This window comes from Quercus suber, unplaced genomic scaffold (genome assembly GCF_002906115.3).
Source record: "Quercus suber isolate HL8 unplaced genomic scaffold, Cork oak 2.0 scaffold_982, whole genome shotgun sequence".
Taxonomy (NCBI): Eukaryota; Viridiplantae; Streptophyta; class Magnoliopsida; order Fagales; family Fagaceae; genus Quercus; species Quercus suber.
In genome coordinates this window covers 81,317-102,536 of record NW_027070397.1, presented here as the reverse complement: position 1 = coordinate 102,536, position 21,220 = coordinate 81,317, and the positions used below count along the sequence as shown (strand labels likewise).

The 21,220-nt window shown below is 34.0% G+C and overlaps 1 protein-coding gene and 1 pseudogene across 1 annotated transcript; both read right to left on the bottom strand.

The window, feature by feature from the left end:
• Window positions 1-4: 4 nt before the first annotated feature.
• Window positions 5-1,856, bottom strand: LOC112023569 (pentatricopeptide repeat-containing protein At1g62720-like; annotated as a pseudogene).
• Window positions 1,857-9,124: 7,268 nt separating this feature from the next.
• LOC111984894 (nudix hydrolase 15, mitochondrial) lies at window positions 9,125-12,586 on the bottom strand. Its single transcript, XM_065768657.1, has 3 exons — window positions 12,273-12,586; window positions 10,951-11,093; window positions 9,125-9,616 (listed from the first exon to the last, which is right to left on the bottom strand). The coding sequence occupies exons 1-3, from the start codon at window positions 12,580-12,582 to the stop codon at window positions 9,395-9,397; spliced, it is 675 nt and encodes a 224-aa protein (XP_065624729.1). The 5' UTR covers window positions 12,583-12,586; the 3' UTR covers window positions 9,125-9,394.
• Between the last annotated feature and the right edge of the window lie 8,634 nt (window positions 12,587-21,220).

The following is a 21,220-nucleotide window of genomic DNA, read 5'->3' as shown; positions in this document are numbered from 1 at the left end:
ATTTTTAGAGAGTGTGAAATAATAAAATAAATAAATAATATAATATAATATAATTATTCACTGTAGTATACGTGATTACATCAGGGTACTTGTTGTTAAGATACCTGTCATCAAGCAATGATAGAACAGCTTCCAAATCATCCTTCTGGCAGTATCCATGAATTAAAGTGGTGAAGTTTACCACATTAACAGCACACCCCTTGTTCAGACACTCCTGCATGAACTTTTTAGCCTCATCCATTCTTCCCTCTCGGCAGATAGACCGAATCAGTAAGTTAATTTCAACTGGGGTTGGAAAAAAGCCTTTTCTAATCATCTCCCTTACAATATCACAGGCCTCAGACAACTTTCCTTTCCTACGTAGACCATGCATCACAACACCATAAGTGACGGCATTTGGGGTCCACCATTCTTCCTCCCTCATTTTCATCGTCTCCCTAGCTTCTGATGAGTTTCCATTCCGACAAAGCCCATGTAACAAGGCAGTATATGATACAGTGTTTGGTTTGCAGCCATTCTTGTACATCTGCTTAAGCATCTCTTTAGCTTTGTCCACCTTTCCTACCAGACAAAACCCATTAAGAACAGTAGTGTAAGTCACAACATCAGGAATGCAACCCTTTTTGAACATTTCATTTAGCAATGTCAATCCTTCCAGCCTTACAAAATGAGTGAACTATTGCACTATACCCCTTATCAACATGAAAACCCCTCTCCTCTGCCTCCCTCAAAAACTCCAAAGCCTCATCTCCATGACCATGCTTGGAGAGCATGTGGATAAGAGTGTTGTAGGTAACCTGGTCTAGTATCAACTTACTATCCTTCACCATCTTATCCATCAATTCCCTCACTTCTTTAACCCTTTTCTCCTTACAGAGAAACTCATCACTGTATAGTAGCTAACCTTATCCAGGTAGCATCCCTTCAGAGGCATTTCAGCAATCAGCTCAATAGCATCTTCAACACGATGCAAGTCACAATACCCCTGATCAAGCTATTATAAGTGACAACATTAGGTGTGATTTCAACAAGTTGCATCCGGGCCAAGAACCTCAATGCCTTTTCCAGTTTATTCCCCTTCACCAAAACATTGATTGTAATGTTACATATTGACAAATCAGGATCAACTCCTGCTCTTTGCATCAAAGTCAAAATTTGCATTGCATTCCTCAACTTGCCTGCCCTACTATACGACAACATCACATAACCAAATGCTTCTGGCCGGCGCACAATACCCCTGCGGGCCATGAGCCGAAGAACCCGCCTAGCACCCTGACACAATTTAGTCTTAATAAGGACCTCCAGCATGGTATAGTAAACAATCGGGTCATGTCTGTACCGCCACTGCCGATCAGCCCAATAGAATAATTTCAAAGCAACCCGTTCATCCGCCTGAGAGCGCAGAACAGCACAAACTTGGCGAGGTTTAAGGCTTCTTAGTAAGTGCCTTAATTCCCCTTCAAGCTTTGGATTCCAAGCCAACCTAAGTTCAATCAACCTACAAATCTCTCTCACCAAAGAGTGTCTTATTTCATCCTCATCCAACTCAACTCTTCCAATACCTTCCCTTTGTTCACCATTTCTATTAACTGAACTCAAAACCATAAAATCATCGTCATCATCACCATCATTACCATCCTCTCCTACTTCTTCTTCATCTTCATTGTCATCATCATCCTCAAGCTCTTTAGCCTCATCAAATTTATCAAAGCTAGAGTCTTGCTGATCATCCCAGGAACCCATTTGCCTAAATCTGCCGTACACATCATCAGTATCATCAATTTCACCTTTCCCAGCAGGTTAACCTCTACTGCTAGCAAAAGAGGTTCTTGGTAAAAATGAAGAATAATATGCAACAAGTCCAATACAAGCTAATGGGTTTTCAAGGAAACAATAGCTAACCTCTTGCCCATAAAACTGACCACTGTTGCCACGGACGAAATGGGTAATTACCCATAATTAACTAACTATATAGTTAGTTGGCCCGGTTTGGAAACAATACCACTTAGTAACACCTCGAGTCTGTGAGACTCGAATTTTGCGCTCAGACCTCGACTTTTTGAGGCTCGGTTTTCGTGGTTTGACGTGGCGTGATGCCACGTGGCATGCACATAAAACTCGACTTTCTAAAACTCGAGGTCCACGTAGACGCCACCTGGCGTTGACGTGGTCGTCCACGTGGTAAGTAACGCCACCTGGCTCTGATCTGTCGGTCTCCATGGAACTCAACTCTCTGAAAGTCGAGTTTTAATAGGCATTTTCAAATTAAACGCCTCTCTCACAAGTCACTCTCCACTCTCCACTCTCACTGACCCTCTCTCGTCTTCTCTCACTCACTCTCTCTCAGTCGCACACCTCACCTCACCTCAGCGTCTCTCTCTCTCTCTCGCTCACTCATCGCCTTCTCTCCCTCACCTTCTTCGCTGCTTTTGCTACTGAGTGGGCGAGTGCACTCTGAGCCGACTCAGGACAAGCAAGCTCTCCTTGCTTTTCTTAACCAGACCCCACACGCGAACCGCGTACAATGGAAGTCGACTGACTCAGCCTGCAACTGGGTCGGAGTCAAGTGCGAATCATAGCTGATCAGTCCTCTGTTCGTTTACCAGGGGTTGGGTTAGTGGGTCCGATTCCACCCAACACACTCGGCCGGCTGAGTCAACTCCGAGTTCTGAGTCTCCGTGCAAACCGTCTCTCCGGCGAGATCCCCTCAGATTTCTCCAAGTTCTGAGGTAATACCACATACACCCTTGTATTGTTTTTGTTTTATTTTTATTTTAAGTTCATGACCTCCTCCCCTTAGCTTCGTGTACTCTGTTCGTTTTGTTTCACTTATAAGTTCTTTTTCTTCTTGTTGTACTGTCATTCTTCAAATTACTTAAAGAACTTGCTGAAAAAGTATATAGGAGTATGGTTTTGTTTTTTATTTTTTTTAATGGCTTTTTTGTGGTTCTGCTTTGCTAATTTGGTCCTGCTCTTTGAGTTTTGATCTGGGTTTCTTGAATTTTTTTTCTGGGTTTTATTTATTTTGGTTGTTTTGTTGGTAATTTATGTCTAATTTGCCTTTTAAGTTTCTGGGGTTTGACAATTTGGTGTAAATGTTATATCAGTTGTGTTGTGTCAGTGCACTGATATGGGATTTATTTTGGTTGCTGAGAGGCTGGAGGAAGAGAATCAAAAGAGATGTTTAAATTTTTACTTTTACTTGAAGGAAATTATGTAAAATCATATTCATGAAGTGGGCATAATATTTAATCATCTACTGGAAGAAAATATATGGTATGAATAGCGTAAAGATTATTTTGTAATATCTCTTAATCAAATGGCTAAGGAATGAAAATCAATTTGCTCAAGTATTATTGATGTTGAGAATGAGGNATTAAACATCATCTTTACATGTTTGTCTTCTTTGATCGCCATATACCCGTAATTTATCCGTTCATGAAGGACTTCTTGTGGGTAACGATAAATAATCTTGATATCATACCAAGCACGATTCAAATTCAATTCGCTCATGATTTTGCTCTTCAAATCATTCAACGTCTTCAACTTACGACGTACCATCATGTAGTAGCATTGGATACCAGGCCCTCTAAACGGGATTTCGTCAATCTCATCAGGATTATCAAGGGGTCCACCGAAGTATACATTTATATCAATATTCTTCAAAGATTGTGAACCTATTAAAGAGTCAAGTATAGTATGTTAGTGACATATTTTATCTCTTTCATTTAACATCAATTACAAAACTTTTTATATCTACTCAAAATACAAAAATTACAACTTCTCAGCCACAATTGCATACACTCACCCCACATCACATACAATTCTACTGGCGCAATCATTATCATTTCGTACTCAAACAATGAAAAACTAAAGACAAAACTCACCCCTATTACAAAATTTTAACTAAGCTCTAACAAAAATATAAATAAAAATATCAAACCAAACAACAAAAGTAATGAGGATGTGCAAATGAATGAGTGCAATTATGTAACATCATTATTCCATATATAATTTCAATTTTTAGGTATATTAGAGTCTAATTCTAATTGGGTCCAAGAAAAATACAACTCTAGCCCCTCCATCAAATCTGCCCAAATGAACAAGTTAATGATTATTTAGTTGTTAAAGAAATGTAATATTTTTTTTTACTTATTAGAAATAGGACATGAAAGTTGCATTATGTCCATTTTCCTTTGATCAACTTAATAATTATTTAAATATATCATTATTACTAATATTTTTTACTTTATTTTTCACATAAAGTAAAATCTTATGATTATCGATTCGATTCTATGATTTACTCTATGAGGACCTCTTATAGGTCCTGTTTAGGATCTCAATTTTAATAACCTTGGTTTTACTTGTAAATTACAAATATCTACTAGAAACATATTCATATAGATAATGTTTAATAGATCATGTTTAGGATCTCAATTCTAATTTATTCATAAATGTTTTTTTAATTATAAATATCTACTAGAAAGGTATTCATATAGCTATGAAAACATTTGAAAAAGATCCAAACAAAAAAAAAAAAATTGACCAATTAATTGAATCTTAGAGGGATATTTTTTTGTCTTTAAAGTATTAAAATGGATATTTGGATAAACAAAACATATTATAACGTTTGACATAGCAAATATTATTTTTAATAATTTCATTGCTAGATTAGTTGTTATTATAACGTTTGACTAAAATAAACAAATAATTATACTATTTATAAAAAGTATTGAATTTTAGTTAAGTTAAAATATTTTTGTATTAATGAAATAACATAGAGCAGAGGGGTTCATTAGACATTACCAAAAAAAAAAAAAAAATCAATTATACATTTAAAGTGCTACATATATATATATATATATATTTAACTGGTTACTACAACAAATATTTTTATTACGAAATGTCATGACAAATTCAATACAAGCAAAACTTTCTAAAACAGTTATACATATATTAAACAACCAACAAGAGAGTGAGGAGACCCTTACCTGACATGAGGACGTGCAAATGCACTACTGGATTGTATGAGAGTGAGAGGGAGACTACAATGATCAGTTTGTATGAGAGTTAAGAGGGAAGTATTGTTCTGCTCTGTAGGATGAGTATGAGAGTTGAGAGAGGAGTAATGCAGAGTAAGAGAGGATGAGTTGAGAGAGAAGCAATTCTTGTTGGAGCTTCAGCCAAGTGACATAAAGAAGTCACGGGCTTAAGATGTCTTGGCAGAGAATAAAGCAAAAATGTGAACTGTTCATGCCAGAGAATAAAGCAAAACTGTGAAGTAGTCTCCAGGCCAGCTAGTGTGCATATAAAAAGGGCTGAGGGCTGCCTGTCAATGACATGACCGGATGGGACTGGACGTAACAGGGTGTACACAGATCTCGAGTTTCTGAGACTCGAGATCTACATGGCAGCCAGGTGGCATCCACACAGATCTCGAGTTTCTGAGACTCGAGATCTATGTGGATGCCACGTGGCTGCCATGTAGATCTCGAGTCTCAGAAACTCGAGATCTGTGCGGATGCCACCTGGCATCAGGCCACGTCAAACCATGAAAACCGAGCCTTAGAGGGTCGAGGTATGACGCGGAATTCGAGTCTCTGACGCTCGAGATGTTACTAAATTAAATAGTTTCCAAACTGAGCCAACTAACTAGATAGTTAGAGAAAAAAAAATACTTACCTATTTCCTCCTGTTGCCACAAACACATGTATGAAAATGTAAGAAATCAATGAACTTATGAGGTTTTCGAATTCTAAAGTAGGAATTTAAGTTATATAACATGGCAGTATAGTTTGGAATCGGAAAGTAACAAATGTAAAGAAGTAAGAAAGGAAGCAAATGGGAGATTCCTTCTTATCAATGCTTGAGGCTGCTTCTCAAACCGAACAAAGACAAACAGAACAGAGTTCAAAACGTCACAGTTTCTAGCAATGAGGCTAGACCAACGACAGCGTTTGTGTTGGGTAGAAGAAGTAGCAGCGGCGGCGGCGGCAAAGAGCAGCAACGGCGGCTAAGAGAGAGGTTTGGGAGGAGAGAGGAGCGGGAGCGGAGGCGAGAGTTATTTTTAGAGAGTGTGAAATAATAAAATAAATAATATAATATAATATAATTATTTAAATAAAATAAAGTATATGCTACTATTTAATCTATTTATATGATATTATAAATAGATTAAATACTTTTTTTTTTTATTTTTCATAAAAATTTTCTTTAAATTAATTATTAACTAGGGCACAACTTGCCACTTAGAATTTGTTATAAAAATGTTGTAAAAATGTTGTAGACATATCATTTCTCAATAAGATATTATCCTTAGTTATTATAGTTAGAACACACCACTACTGAAAAATAAAACCCTAAACCTAGAACAATATAACCAGCTTATTCCGTTCACTTCCTTCTCATCAAAGCCTCTCTTCCCTGCAGTATCAAGATCTCTCTTAATCTCTTCCATCCAATTTCGTTAAAGCTTTTGGTATTTGATGTTTAGTGTACCAACCTCAAACTAAGGTATCTTTTTAATTGAAAGAGCTGGAAAATTTATTAATGAAGATTGTGGTCAATATCTCTATACTATTCTTTTCTCACATTTTTTCAATATTGTGCAATAAGAGTCTTGAATCATCATGCCGTTGTTAATTTAGTGCATTTTTTTGGCATTATATTATCTCAAACTCCTCCATTTAGGGAGAGGATGGTTAGAAAATTTATCTTTCAACCGTGATTATCTTAATTATGTTTGCTGATATTGTCCTAGCCTCTTTAAGTGATTGCACCATCAATAAACAGCTTAAGATGGAAATAGGAACAATCTTCTACTCAACTCATTCCTTCTTTTCCTTTGTCTTTGGTATACCAACAATTCAAATTTTTTTTTTCTTTTTTGGTTTTCAAAAAGGTTAGTTTTTGTAGCACAATTTTGTACCTTTATATTCTAAACAAAGAGAATATTTTTCATATTGTGTTTTTCAAACTTCAAATTATTGTTAAAATAACGGGTGCATATTGTAGGAAAAGTAGAGTTACATTGGAAGATGATGCATAAATTGATAGGAATTCTCCTTATGTTGCCCGTATAATCAAATACTGTATTTTGTATACCCTTTGAGCAATTGCATGCATTGATATATGATTGAGATTTTTTTTTTTTGGTTCGAATTAATTAATGCTTGAAATTAAATGCGATTGATACGACTCCACTATTTGCTATGGCTATCTTCACGAACATTGCTATGGATTATTCTTTTGAGGTTAACTAATGTTTCACTTATATTTCTCTGGACTCTAAATCTTTTGATTTTAATAGCTATAGTCATGGATTATTCTCTCGAGTGTACCTTATCTATCTCTCTTATATTTATTTGTAGTGTAGTCTTATATATATATATATATATATATATATATATATATATATATATATATATATATATATATATATATATATATATATATATATATATATATATATATATATATATATATATTTATTTCGATAATTTTTAGGCTTTGAATCTCTCTGATTTGCTAATTTTTATGGCCTTTTGAAAGTTTAACTTCTAAATTATTGGGTTCATTTTTGTAACATCTTAAACTAGTCTCTTATCTCTTACATTTCTCTATTGTGTAGTCATTTTTTTTTTCAATAATTTCTAGCTCTGAATCATCTTATTATTATTATTATTATTATTATTATTATTTGGACTTTTGGAAGTTTTGACATCGGGTTCTTTGATTTTCCACTTTTTCTTTTTTTATTCTTTTGAGGTAACACGTATTTCTCTATATTTCTATGTAAAGTAGAGTAGTTACAATCATATATTTTTTTGTTTTGTTTCAATAATTTTTTTATTTTGTTTCAATAATTTCTAAGCTTTGTATATTTAATTTCTTTAATATTTTTAGGTTTTTGGAAGTTTTAACATTTGAATTTTTGGGTTCATTTTTTGCAATAACTGAACCTGTCAACTATAGCAATGTATTAGTCTTCCAAGGATAATTCCATCTTTCTTTTTTATGTTTTTGTTGTGTAGTCATATATTTTTCATTTTGTTTTGATAATTTCAGCTCTGAATTTTGTAATGATATATTATACATTTATGTAAAATTTTCATGTGCATTGTATGAGATTAAGAAATATGAATTAAACTTAGTATAACCTAATAGATTTTACTTTTTCTCATGTCATGTGTTTGTAATTGAGCTGAATTTGATGTGATCCATAGGCCAAATCATAGAAGCTTATTTATTAAAACTTCTTAATTAATATATCATTTGTTTCATAATACATTATACATTTATGCAAAATTTTCCCATGCATTGCACGGGTTTGCGACTAGTTGTCTTTATAAATGAAGTTGCTTTTGGTTTATGGGTTTCCAGTTTCCCCAACTGGTCAAGGCCACAAGGTAGTATACTAGTACGGAACATGTGGAATGGAAATTTGTACATTTGCTTATCATCCATTTGGCTCACACTTTTGACTAACTTTATTAACAATCAATTTTTAGTCGAATGTTCTTCCATACAAGATAAGGCAATTTCAATCCTTAATTAGATAGGCCCTTTTGATATACACCACTGTAAGTTTCTTTAAAAAAACTTTCTCCCCTCTTTCTGTGTGTGTGTTAAAAAATACTTAATATTCTATAAAATAAAATAAAAAATTATCTTTCTAAACAATTTGGTCAAATTTTGAAGGGACCAAACGATGGTTAATTGATTTATTTCTCATAAAATCATTTTACTTTTACAAATTTCCTTGCAAATACATTATAATTATGTGGAAGAATTGTTACAATGAACTATATATTATTATTTTCTTATGAGAGTGATTAGGGTTTAACTTGAGAAATAAATTAACTCATCCGTAGACATATGCATCATTCTTTTTACAGTGTGTAGACTTCATATTTAATGACCTCATATTTAATTTGGATCTACAAGCTATGAACTGGAATTTGAAAATATTTTATTTGTGAAAGTTGTTGTATGATTGTGTGTGATGATTGGATGATGAGCGAATAAGTATGAAAGAGAAAAGCACACACAAAAGTTTACGTGATTCAACCACACACAAAGATTTATGTAATTCTACCTAATGACCTATGTCCACAGTGATAAATTCATCTACAACTACATATTATATTAAGTACTTGTATCACAATGAACTCAATGTAAGGTTTATATTTTAGAGTATATTTGTCTAACCCTAGGCTAACCATAAGCTAACCTAAGGTTAATATGTTTGTTCTACATGTACATAAGCCTACAATTCATAATTTGAGTCATAATATATCTAACACTATGTATGAAATACCTTCTCGCTTTCTGCATTTCCAGTGTCACTTTTTAAGTGACATGCATATTATACTACAACACATATATGTACATGTTATGCTAGAATATGATGCAGTGATCTTTGCAACTGTTGAAAGTCAGGGAGGTGCCCTTTGAAAAATGGAGACCGCTGGTAGATTACAGATGCGGCATGAATAAGAATGCTTGCTGTTAAACCCCATATGAGAAAAACCCCTTGCTCTGATTTGAACTCAAAAAGATGAAGATTGTATTTCTCACCCATCCACTCCCTTTCTTCACATCTATGATTATCTTCCTACAAAACATAGGAATACAACATTTTGTAAAATAAAAGTCAACATTTATAGCTTGTGATCAGGGCAATGAAGTACTCATCATTAAGATAGATAGCACACATACCTACAGTCCCCCATGGTGAGGTCACGTTCATGCATAAAGAAAAGCTTTAGTGGGAATTGGATATTTTGGTGGTTGATGTAATATTTAGAATTTTTAAAATCTATTTATTTATTGTGTAATTAGTGTATTAAATTTTTTCATCAGTGTGCTGTGTATCTAAGAGTTAAACCCTTTTGTATATACACCACTGTAAGTTTCTTTAAAACTTTCTCCCTTCTCCTTGTGCATGTGTGTTAAAAATATTTAGTATTCTAAAAAAAAATCATATCATCAATATAATATATAAATAAAAACAAAATAATATTGTATTGTACTAATGAATGTCTATATATATGTGTGTGTATGCGCACACCAAAATTATATTCACACATTTTATAGAAAAATAGAATTGAAAAAATTCCACAATAAAATTACCCTAATAACTCTAAAAGAATTATAAATTTATAATTCCTTTGTATAAGAATGTGAACACGTGTGAGGAACATTCTGGCTTCATGTGGAGAATCTACATGCAATTAGTTGGAGTAAATTTCTAATGTAGTGAATAGTTTTAAAGATATGGATACAAGCCCAAGCCCAAGCCCAAGCCCATCATATCATTCTATCAAGGTCCAAATCCATCGAATGTCCTCGTCTAGATTGTACTAGGAATCCAAGTAAACAATCCTGGGTGGAGGTCATGTGGTTGATCTTTGTTCTCCTTGCCATTAGCGCTTAGGTTTGAGTCACCATTAACACCTGGGACTATCAAATCATACATTTGGAAAGTTTATCTCATTGAATAGAAAGTAACTAGCCTCAAGATCCTACCTTTTTTAACTATTAAAAAGAATCCTACATTCCTACCTATACTACTATAACCCTAGGGTTATTTTGCTATGTATACTCTTCAATGAGTGAGAAAGAGAGAGAGAGTGTGTGTGTATGTGTGTCTAATTTATTGTTGCCTTTATTCCTGTATAAGGCTTGTATGACCTATTTGACACTGTTACTTGTGGTATACAATGCTCTTCACACAAAAGTTAGAATAAAGCTTATGTCCAGTATACTAGATAATTGTTTGAGACACAATCTTAACACATATTGTCACTGGGTCCTATCTAGTGCTCCAAAGCATTGGACATAAGTCAAACCCTAAAAGTTAATGACCCAAGATCAAGTAGGAAGTACAAGTGAACAAGAGAAATGTAAAATAAAATACCAAATGGGAAAGAGTGATAATCACAGAACCTGGGTAATAAAAGTATCTAAAGTGGCAACAACTTGAACTAGATTAGGTTCCAAGCCAATCTCTTCCTTGGCTTCTCTTAAGGCAGTAGCAGAGTCATCTGCATCTCCTTCCTCCACTTTCCCACCTGGTAATGCTACATCGCCTGTTTGCCAAATGGGAACATAAATTAACCATCAATCTTGTTTTCCTCCACATTTTTGCATAAAACGATAGACTTAAAGAATACAATCTGTTAAAGAATTATAAAATTATCTAACACATGGTGTATTCAGAAAATGCTAATTCTACCACATCAAAAAAAATTTCCTTCTTTTGGAGGAGACAAGGGAAGGGGGGCAGATCTTGTTAGTCATCATTGTTACTTAACGAGATTTGAAGTTAATACTATCTATTCTCATGAAAAGACCTATCTATTATCGTACACAATAATTTCTCTAATCAAATAAAGGCTCAAGTATTCTCAGAAATTGAGAAATTCTACTTCATGGTTAATTTGAAAATGTATAGAGTGTCACATCATTTAAAATTTTAAATTAAGTGGTACTAAACACACTTTTAGATTTGTAATACTACGTAAGGGTAAATTGCTAATTACATCCTAAAGTTTAGGAGTATTTGGATTTTACATCCTAAAATTTCAAAATTTGGATTTTACCCTTTGAAGTTTAGGTGTATTTGAATTTTCATCTTGACGTTTTAGAATTTGGATTCTACCTCCCTAAAGTTTGGAGGTGCTTGAATTTTACATTCCTGAATTCTGAAACTTTATGATATAAAATCCAAACACCCCTAAAATTTACGGGGTAAATTCCAAATTCTGAAATGTTAAGGTGTAAAATTTGAACACCTCCAAAATTCAGGGGGTAAAATCCAATTTCTAAAACTTCGGAGTGTAAAATTCAAATACTCCTAAACTTTAGGGGTATAATTTGTAATTTACCCTACTATCTAATTATTAAATCTCATCAAATTAAAGGATTTGTTTCAAATTGAAAGAGTCCATTCTATCATTTCTAAAAAATAGGGGACTATGAGTCATGATTCTCACACAGTCACACCATCAAACTCTCAACATGCTCCATGCACTAAAGTTTGTATGTAAATTAATTTGCTAGGTTCCAGCTAGCTAACTGATAAAATCTCTTGTCATCAAATAAAAAGATTTAGAATTCAAACACTGCTTGCACCATAAATCAATGGGTTCTTGGGTTAATGATAAAGGGAAATCATTATAGAGCAGACGCCATAGAATGAAATTCTATATATCTATAAAATAAATAAAAACTAATACCCAAAAAAAAAAATTTTGATTTCAATTTACCTGGGTGAGATGACAATATCATGGATCTCTTTGTAAGAATAACTCGTAATTCACCATCTTGACCTTCAAAGAGGCATATCAAAACCGCTGCTCTTCTCCCTCTCCAATTGACACAAGAAGACTGGTCATTTTTTACTTCTACAGACTTGAAAAGTCCAAAATCTGAGCCAATACCACAACAATCCTTCTCTATTTTTTCATTTACTCTAGGTAATTGGTTAAAATATTTAAGCTGCATTGCAAGTCTTTGGAGCATTTGGCTTCCCCAGACTGCTTCTGTGAAGCATGGTTGAGTTACAAGATAAGCCATGTAATGGAATATAACTTTTAGCAGCCATACACATCTTCTATGACATTTATTAGGAACAATTGTAAAGGGGGAATCAATTTTAAGGGTTACCACTTACCAGTTGTGAACAGTGAGTATCATTCTATAGGAATTATTCTGAAGGATTTTGTTGTGAAACCATTGAGTTTATAAGAATATTTACTTTTCCCCTTATCATTCTTTTTCACAAATCTTTGTATCCAAGAGATTATAGTAATTTACCTCATTAAAAAAAAAAAAAAGAAAGAAAGAGACTATAGTAATTTATTATTAACCGTATTATATAAGGATACAATGAATAGATTCACCAAAACAATAGACTAGTGAAATATTTTGATTATGTTATATAAATTGTTAAGATAATTAAATATATCTTCTCAAATTCACCTTGAATATCACTTTCTATGTACAAAAGATATCACTTTCTATGTACAAAAGATATCTATTTCGTATGACTTGATAAAATTACTATTACAATATTTCATGTTGTTTAGTTCATTTTCTGGCATACTCATTTTTCATTCTCACAACTAGGCATGTGTAACTTTTTGTTAATAACAAATGGAAGGGGACATTTGAACCCGAATTCTTTTAAAAATTAGAAGAATCTAAGTACGACACTAAACTACAAGATTTTTGGGTTCTAAAAATGTAGCTAATTGGTTACTACAGCTTAAATGCCTCCCATCACACAAGCATATTGATGGGAACAGAAGAAATTGAAATGTTAAGCCCACGAAAATGACTTGGAATACTATGCAAGTTGGAAAGTATGCCATTGCATAAGGAACATGCTTATTTCTTGCTTCACTGCAACTTGTATTATCAGGATGCAGGGCAAATATTTGCAAAGCATAAATATCTTCATATTTTCCAAAAGGAATCAGATCCTGTTAAGAAGGTAATAGGAAATAAAATGGTTGAATTGTTTTTTTATTCATGGTGGTGCTTTATATACACTCCAAAGCAATTTGAAAAGAAAGTTTCTTCAACTTACTACATGGCAAATCAAAAGAGCTTCTACGTGTATTTTAAGTTACTTGATCTACTAAAAGATCATATTAATCGTGTGATTTAATACACGTGAATGGTCTAATAAACTACCAAGTAAAGAGTTGAAGCCCAGAGGGAATTCTTTCAACTTAGTTTGTAGGAAAATTTTGTTCGTTTATTATTAACCCTTATATAATTTAAGTATGTTTAACTTAAGAACAATTGGTAAACTCTTTAAAACAAAATTGTTGACAATTTAGAAAACAAAACATCTTTAGATTTTATGGCGGAATCTTTTATTCCCCCCCAAAAACTTATTAAGAATCTCCAAGTAGGAGTGTTTTTTTAGGTGATTTGGTTCAAAAAGAAAATTGCTAAGAATTTTGATAAAAGTTTTGATATTTATTTTTTTATTTCACTAAAATAGCATTAGTTACAATTTTAACTAGTGTACAACCCCGTGTATATACACGGATACAATTAAAAACAATCATAATTACACATGTATATAAGTTCAAATTATACCTAGTGTAAAGAGTTACAATTTACACATTTTTTAAGTCATAGATTTTTAAAATATGTAATGGTTTCTCATTACATACATACATACATACACACATACATACATATATATTTAAAATCTAATTGAATTTAGACTATTCAGATTTTGCTAGGGGTGTGCATAGGTCGGGTTGGGTCGGGTTAAGGGGGATTTTGACCCAACCCACCATGGTAGGTTAAAAAAAATTCAACCCAAGTCAACCCATCACATAAGTCAAATCCAACCCAACTCAACCCACATGGGTCGGGTTGGGTCTGGTTGAACTCATGGATTGAACAATTTTTTTTATTACTATTATTATTGAATTGAGTAGAAAAAATATAAATATAAATATATTAAAAAAACCCAAAGATTAGCATCAATGTAACTCCTTAAAGGCAAACAACATTAATGACTAAACAACAATAATAATTTACTATGGTTTGTGTGAACTAATTGACTTTTATATAAGATAGGAAGATCTGGTTATTTAAAAAAAATTTATTAATTATATAATATATTTAAAATATATGGGTGGGTTGGGTCGAGTCGGGTTTGGCAGGCTTAGAATTTTATGACCCAAACCCAACCCGACCCACTATAAAAAAAAAATTGTAACCCAACCCACCCACCAAGCTGTAAAAACGGACCCAACCCAGTGGGTTGGGTTGGATTGAGTCGGTTTTAGCAAGTTGGCAAATTGGCTGCACACCCTTAGTTTTTGCACTAAATAATTCACTTGCCACAAAAATTAAAAAATAAATAAATAAATAAATGGGATACGTAGCACAAAATTGAACTGCAATCGAAATTCAATTTAGAATCTAATTGAATTTAGACCGTTCAATTTTTGTACTGAATAATTCACTTGTCACAAAAAAAAAAAAAAAAAAAAAAAAAAAAAAAAAAGATAGGGCACGTGGCTTAAAATTTGCCTGTAATTGAAATCCAATTTAGAATCTGTAGGGATGACAGGCCCAGAAATGTATGTTGGGCCGTGGGCCCTATCCGAAAACACTTAGTAGTCCAAGAACAAATAAACATTGATATAGAAGTGCAGGCTAGTAAATGGAGGAAGGTGACTGGTTATGAGAGTTCAGGAAAGTGATCCGAGGACAAATGTCTCCTCAGCTTTGACGGTGCAAAGGTCAGAAGGGTTCACCTGCCATTAAGAGAAACATTCTGGGCAGTTCCACTATTAAGGATAAGCATCAGGAATGAATGAAACAAGGGAAAGGTAAGAAATATCTGAGCAAAAGTTGCTACCACCGCATTAAATGCTCTGTAGCTAATTCTCTGGCCGCATTAATATAGAAGTGATACCTGAATAGTGATGTTCAGTCTTACAGCTACCTCTAAAAAGTTTCAGGGAGGTACTGATGGGACAAGAACAAGAGTCAACCATTTAATCTAGGGTTGTCCATCCAATTCGACGACCAGACCCACCCAAAAACCGGCCGACTCGATCAAGTCACCGATCAGCGGCGGGCCATTTGTTCCCAAAACTGACTCTGACAAGTCGGTCTCGATTTTCCTCCCCCAAAATCAAAAAAACCCAATCCAACCGATGCACTAAGAATTTCCAACAAAAAAATTTCCAGATTCCAGCAGAAAATTCTAGATTTCGATGAGATTTTCCCAGAATTAGGCGAGATTTCCCAGATTCCGGCCTCAAATTTCCAGATTCCAACTTCAAATTTTAATATTTCGACAACTTATCAAGTAGATCTAGTGATATTTCGTCTAAATCTAGTGAAATCTCATCGAATCAAGTGAGATTTCTACTAGATCTGGCGAAATCTCATTAATTTTCCCTGTTTTCTCGCCGGAATCTCAGATCTTGACTCTAACAGACCCACCCAAAACCGCCCAAAACCAATTGGATGTTTGAACTGCCCGATCTGATCAGCTCCTCGATCAGCGGCAGGTTGATGGCAAACTCCACTCGATCAGGTCAGGTCGGTAGCGAGTTGAGCACAAACCCAACCAGCCCGACCCATGGACAACCCTAATTTAATCTACACGTGGAGGGCTAAGATAGAGCAAAGGGGGGCAATATAAAGGAGAAAAATCCCATTACAGGGGGGGAGAGGATTTGTAAAGAAAAAACACTGTAGCACTAGGAACCGTAATTATAATCAAGTCTAAGTGAAGTACTTATATTCAAGAACTATCCTCCTCGAACATGGCCGAGGAAGAATTTCTTTGCACAACACTTGTTTCTTCGTTGTTTTTCCTTACTTTCTTACCATCTTTAGTCCATTGTGAGCGTTGTCCACTTCATTGGAGTTTAATTTTTAGCTTGCTCTCTACAAATTCATTATATTGGGCTCTTTGGGCCTTATTCCATTTACCTTTTGGGCTTAAGATCCAAATCGTGCCCTTACAGAATATAATTAGATTTTTTCTTAGCTTTGGTTTTGCATATATACATGTGAGGGAAAAAGGGCCCAGCCCATAGGAAGGCTATTTTGTGACCGAGAAGAAGAAGATGGAAAAGGCAAGGCCCGGCTGGAAGTGGGACCCTCAAAAGGAAGAATTATCACAATCTGAAAAGGATATCTCCTGTCCGAGGAGGTTGTAATCCTCGGACGCGATATCACAGATCAATTGAATGTGTGAAAGGCCAGAATGACCTTCCGAGGACTCCACCTGATCAAGATAAGCTCTGAGTACGCTATGGAACGATAAGGATGGAGAAATATCTAAGGGGAAAGCTGCTGCCACCGTATTTAATGCACTGCAGCAACTTTTCTGGCCGCATTTATGTGGAGAAGACCCCTGAACAGTGCATCCTAACCTAACGCCACTCACACAGAGCTAAAAGAAGATGTCTGACGTGACATGTACTTCAGTAAACTCATGGATGAGGAACACGTGGACGATGGAGATGAGGAGAAGAGTGACTATATAAAGGAAGGAAGCTCCTAACAATGGAGGGGGAGGGAACTTGATTGTAACCCTAAGATTTTTGTTCATCAGAAAAAAAAATATTATAACTCTTCGGATTATCAAATTCTACGTGAAAATTAATGTTGGCTTGTGTTTGAAAGCTGTGATCCATTGTTATCAATCTCATACTTAACCTAGCTCTTTCACTCATACTCTACAAATTAATTGTTCTTGGGCTTGGGCCACAAATACCAACCCTACAATACATATATATAGATTGGAGATATTTAATTTTTGTATTTATTTTATTTTATTTTATTTTATTTGTATTTACCTTTTGGGCTTAAGATCCAAATCGTGCCCTTACAGAATATAATTAGATTTTTTCTTAGCTTTGGTTTTACATATATACATATATATAGATTGGAGATATTTAATTTTTGTATTTATTTTATTTTATTTTATTTGTATTTACCTTTTGGGCTTAAGATCCAAATCGTGCCCTTACAGAATATAATTAGATTTTCTCTTAGCTTTGGTTTTACATATATACATATATATAGATTGGAGATGTTTAATTTTTGTATTTATTTTATTTTATTTTATACTTACATAGTACTTTCATGATAATTGATAAAAGAAATAAAAAGTATTTATATTTTTCCTAAGCTTCATTATTTTTTTTAAAAAAAATCAAACATAACAATATAACAAATAAAAATTATAAACAATTTAAATCTTAAACATAAAAATATAAATTCAATAACACAACACCGAAAAACATCATATATTTAAAATTCGAAATCTAAAGAATATATGTATATATATACACACACCATATAAAAAAACTTACAAACAAATTTTTAAAAATGAATCTTTTACATATAAATTGGGCAGGGTCCCATGATACACACTCTCACCCCAAACTTGTTTCAGGGAATGATTTAACTCCCATCCTCGTCTCATTTGTCATGTTAGGCGGCTTTAATTGTCATTTCTAACGGTAGGACATGATATAGTTCTTTTCCTTCTCTTGAAAATTCCATCACAAATTTTCTACCGTCGCATAAATAGTAAATACATGAATGTGATATACTAAAAAAATCCGCGGTTCTAATCAACCAAATAAGTTGAGTTAAATCACACACACACACACACAGATATATATATATATATATTCCTATTAAAAAAAATAGACACATACAATATACGTCTATGAAAAAACAAATCATGTTTCCAAAAAGAGACCTTTTAAATTGGGCTCTGTTGGAGCAATTTCAGAAACTGGTTGAAATGTTTGGGCCAAGAAGAAGCCTTTGTCAGACGATAAAATCCAAGAAGATGTCCTTAGCAAAATGGGCCATTCACTGCAATCATTGTACTGCCTTCCCTTTAACATCCATTGTATCATCTTATAAAACGTGGCTGGTACCAATTGTGGGCCTATCCATGAAATATCAATTGTGGGCCTGAGATTCCTCTGTCCTTGGCTAGGTGCCAGAGACATAACCAGTAAAATAAGACACATTACCTTGCAAATCCTGTGTGGGACCCGCCTCCCTGAGGTACCCGGCATATAACACCTCCTAGTGGTGGAGCCATTCAAAGTAACAGAGAACTTTGAGCTTTAACTTAGAGAGGAGTTTTTAATACAGGTTAGTAGGGTCAAGAGTCTTAAAAGTTCATAGACATTGGGAATATGGATTTTAATTCTCTTTCTCCTATTATTTTGAATTATATACATATATATTATGGTTTATTTTATCATAGAAAAAAAATGTTATTTTTATATTTCATTTAGTACAATTACTTTGAATTAATGGATCTAGTTTTTCCTTACTTTTAGCTTTTTCTAAGTGCTTAGGTTGAGTAAGAGCGTTCAAATCAAGCATTCTAAAAAATTTACCATTTAGCATTTCAAAAAGCCACTTTATAACATTTAATATCTCACTTTATAATACACTCAACATCAAAACTTCTATTTTTTTTTACAACTTCCTTTAAATATTATTTCTTTATTATTTTTTATTCCTTTTTTGTTTTTATTTTTTTCATCCTCTCTCCCTCTTGGTCTCACTGTCTCAACCTAGCAATCTTACCCATCGTTGGCNCTCTCTCCTCTTGGTCTCACTGTCTCAACCTAGCAATCTTACCCATCGTTGGCCATCAGCCACCACAATTCCAACGACCACCACAACAATCAGAGACCCACACCAATCAGCCACCACAATCCTACCCATTTTTATTCTACCTCTCTTTGTCTTTCTCTCCTCTGTGTCTCTCTTTCTCAACCCAACGCCGCCGGCAACCATATCCACCCACCCATATCACAACCACCAGATCCACCACAACCACAAACAATAGCAGAGAAAAAAAATCCACATCCACATCCACCCACCATCGCCACCACTAGCCACCAGCCAGATCCACCGCAATCACAAACAATAACATAAAATTTTCATATTGTTTGTACACAAATTTAACAAAACTGAGAAAAACCAAGATCACAAATAGCTCCAAACAATATAGAAATCCATTTATTTGTGCACACAAAAAAAAAAAAAAAAAAAAAAAAAAAAAAAAAAAACCTAAAGGATCAAATTAACTTACCAAATTTCTACAAATCAAGACCAATTTTGTTTAGGAAAGAACAGGCCAGAGAGAGAAAAAGGGAGAGAATGAAATTTTCAGACAAGCAAGAATTGAAATAAATAGCTCACAAAGATTTGGAAGAGAAAGGGAAGGTGAAGGAGAGGTGAGGTATGGTTTGACATACCTGAGGAAAGCTTGAGAGAGAGAGAGAGAGAGAGAGAGAGAGAGAGAGAGAGGGAGAGAGAGAGAGAGAGAGAGAGAGAGAGAGAGAGAGAGAGAGAGAGAGAGAGAGAGAGCTTGGGAAGAAGAAACACGGGCCGCACGACACACAAGAGAGTGGGAGAGAGAAAAAGAAAAAAATATATTAAAAAATTCTAACATCTTGCTATAGTAGGGTTTCAAAAATGAGATTCTACTGTAGCTCAATGCTAAAATTTTTAAGATTTGACATATTTGATGTAGGTGAGTTTTTATCATTTGAGGTGCTAAAAAATAGCATTTAGCATTTTTAGCACATTTGATAAGAATGCTCTAATGGCATTAAGAGTCTTGTAGTTCAACCGATTAAAACCTTCAAATATTTTCAACGGAGACATTCAAGATTCAAATCTCATCACTCTCAATTATTGAATTAAAAAAAAAAAACAAAACAAAAAAAGCTGGGCAATGGCCCCTCACGTCCAATCAATTAGACTGCATCTTCCTATTAGGTGAACCCCTTCCGATCTCAATTCAACAAATTCTTTATCACGCTTGCAAACAAAGATGGCATGGTGCCAAACTTTGTGTGTGAATGTGTTTTTTTAATGACGAAGTTATATTTACATGTGGAAAACAAGCAAGACCAAGGTCACCAAATTTTTGCAAAATATTTTACTACTGTTGAGGTGGCAAGTTAAAAATGGTAGATTATAAAGTGACGTCACAAATAAGCCCAAATGAGAACCTATAAAACTTGCCAACTAAATTATTGTAAAAATTGTCATGTTTGTAGTATTAATCTATAGAAAAAGATTTTTATGTGGTTCCACTGCATGCAGCATAAACACAAGATACCAACTTGTACACTTGGGCCTTGAACTATCAACCTCAACATTATTTTTATTTTCACATATGTCACTTAATCTAACATTCATTGGCAAGCATTTTTATGGGGAGGGGGATGGGTAGGGGGAGGGAATTAAAATTTTCTATATTAAAGCTTCATCCAATTGATAATCCCCCTAACTATCAATTTGCTTAATTGAATACCCCAATTTGAGAGAGTTGTAGCAATATATCCCTTGCTGTCTAAATTGAGAGTTTAAGTTAGACATAAATTGTGATCTACCAGTTTTTTTTTTTTTATTGCCACTAATGATGGTAATTTCATAATCGCACTCAATTTCTCTCATTCAACACTATCCTAACCAGTAACCTTGTCATTTGTATTACATGCATTCGGCAAATTCAAAATCATTCTCACAACATTTGAGCCCTATATAATTATGAGACTTAGACGTTATGAGACATAATTATGAGGCCCATATATTATGAGAGCAAGGATATACATGTTAAATTTTAAACATATGAAATAATTATCCGAAGTAAATGTATAACTTA

Bases quoted from the DNA above. Each gene is read 5' to 3' on its own strand.
- LOC111984894 (XM_065768657.1), bottom strand. From the start codon at position 12,582: ATGGCTTATCTTGTAACTCAACCATGCTTCACAGAAGCAGTCTGGGGA. The intron at 11,094-12,272 runs GTAAATTGAAAT...TTTGGCAAACAG, and splicing joins GATATTGTCATCTCACCCAG to GCGATGTAGCATTACCAGGT. The intron at 9,617-10,950 runs GTTCTGTGATTA...TATGTTTTGTAG, and splicing joins TAGATACTTTTATTACCCAG to GAAGATAATCATAGATGTGA.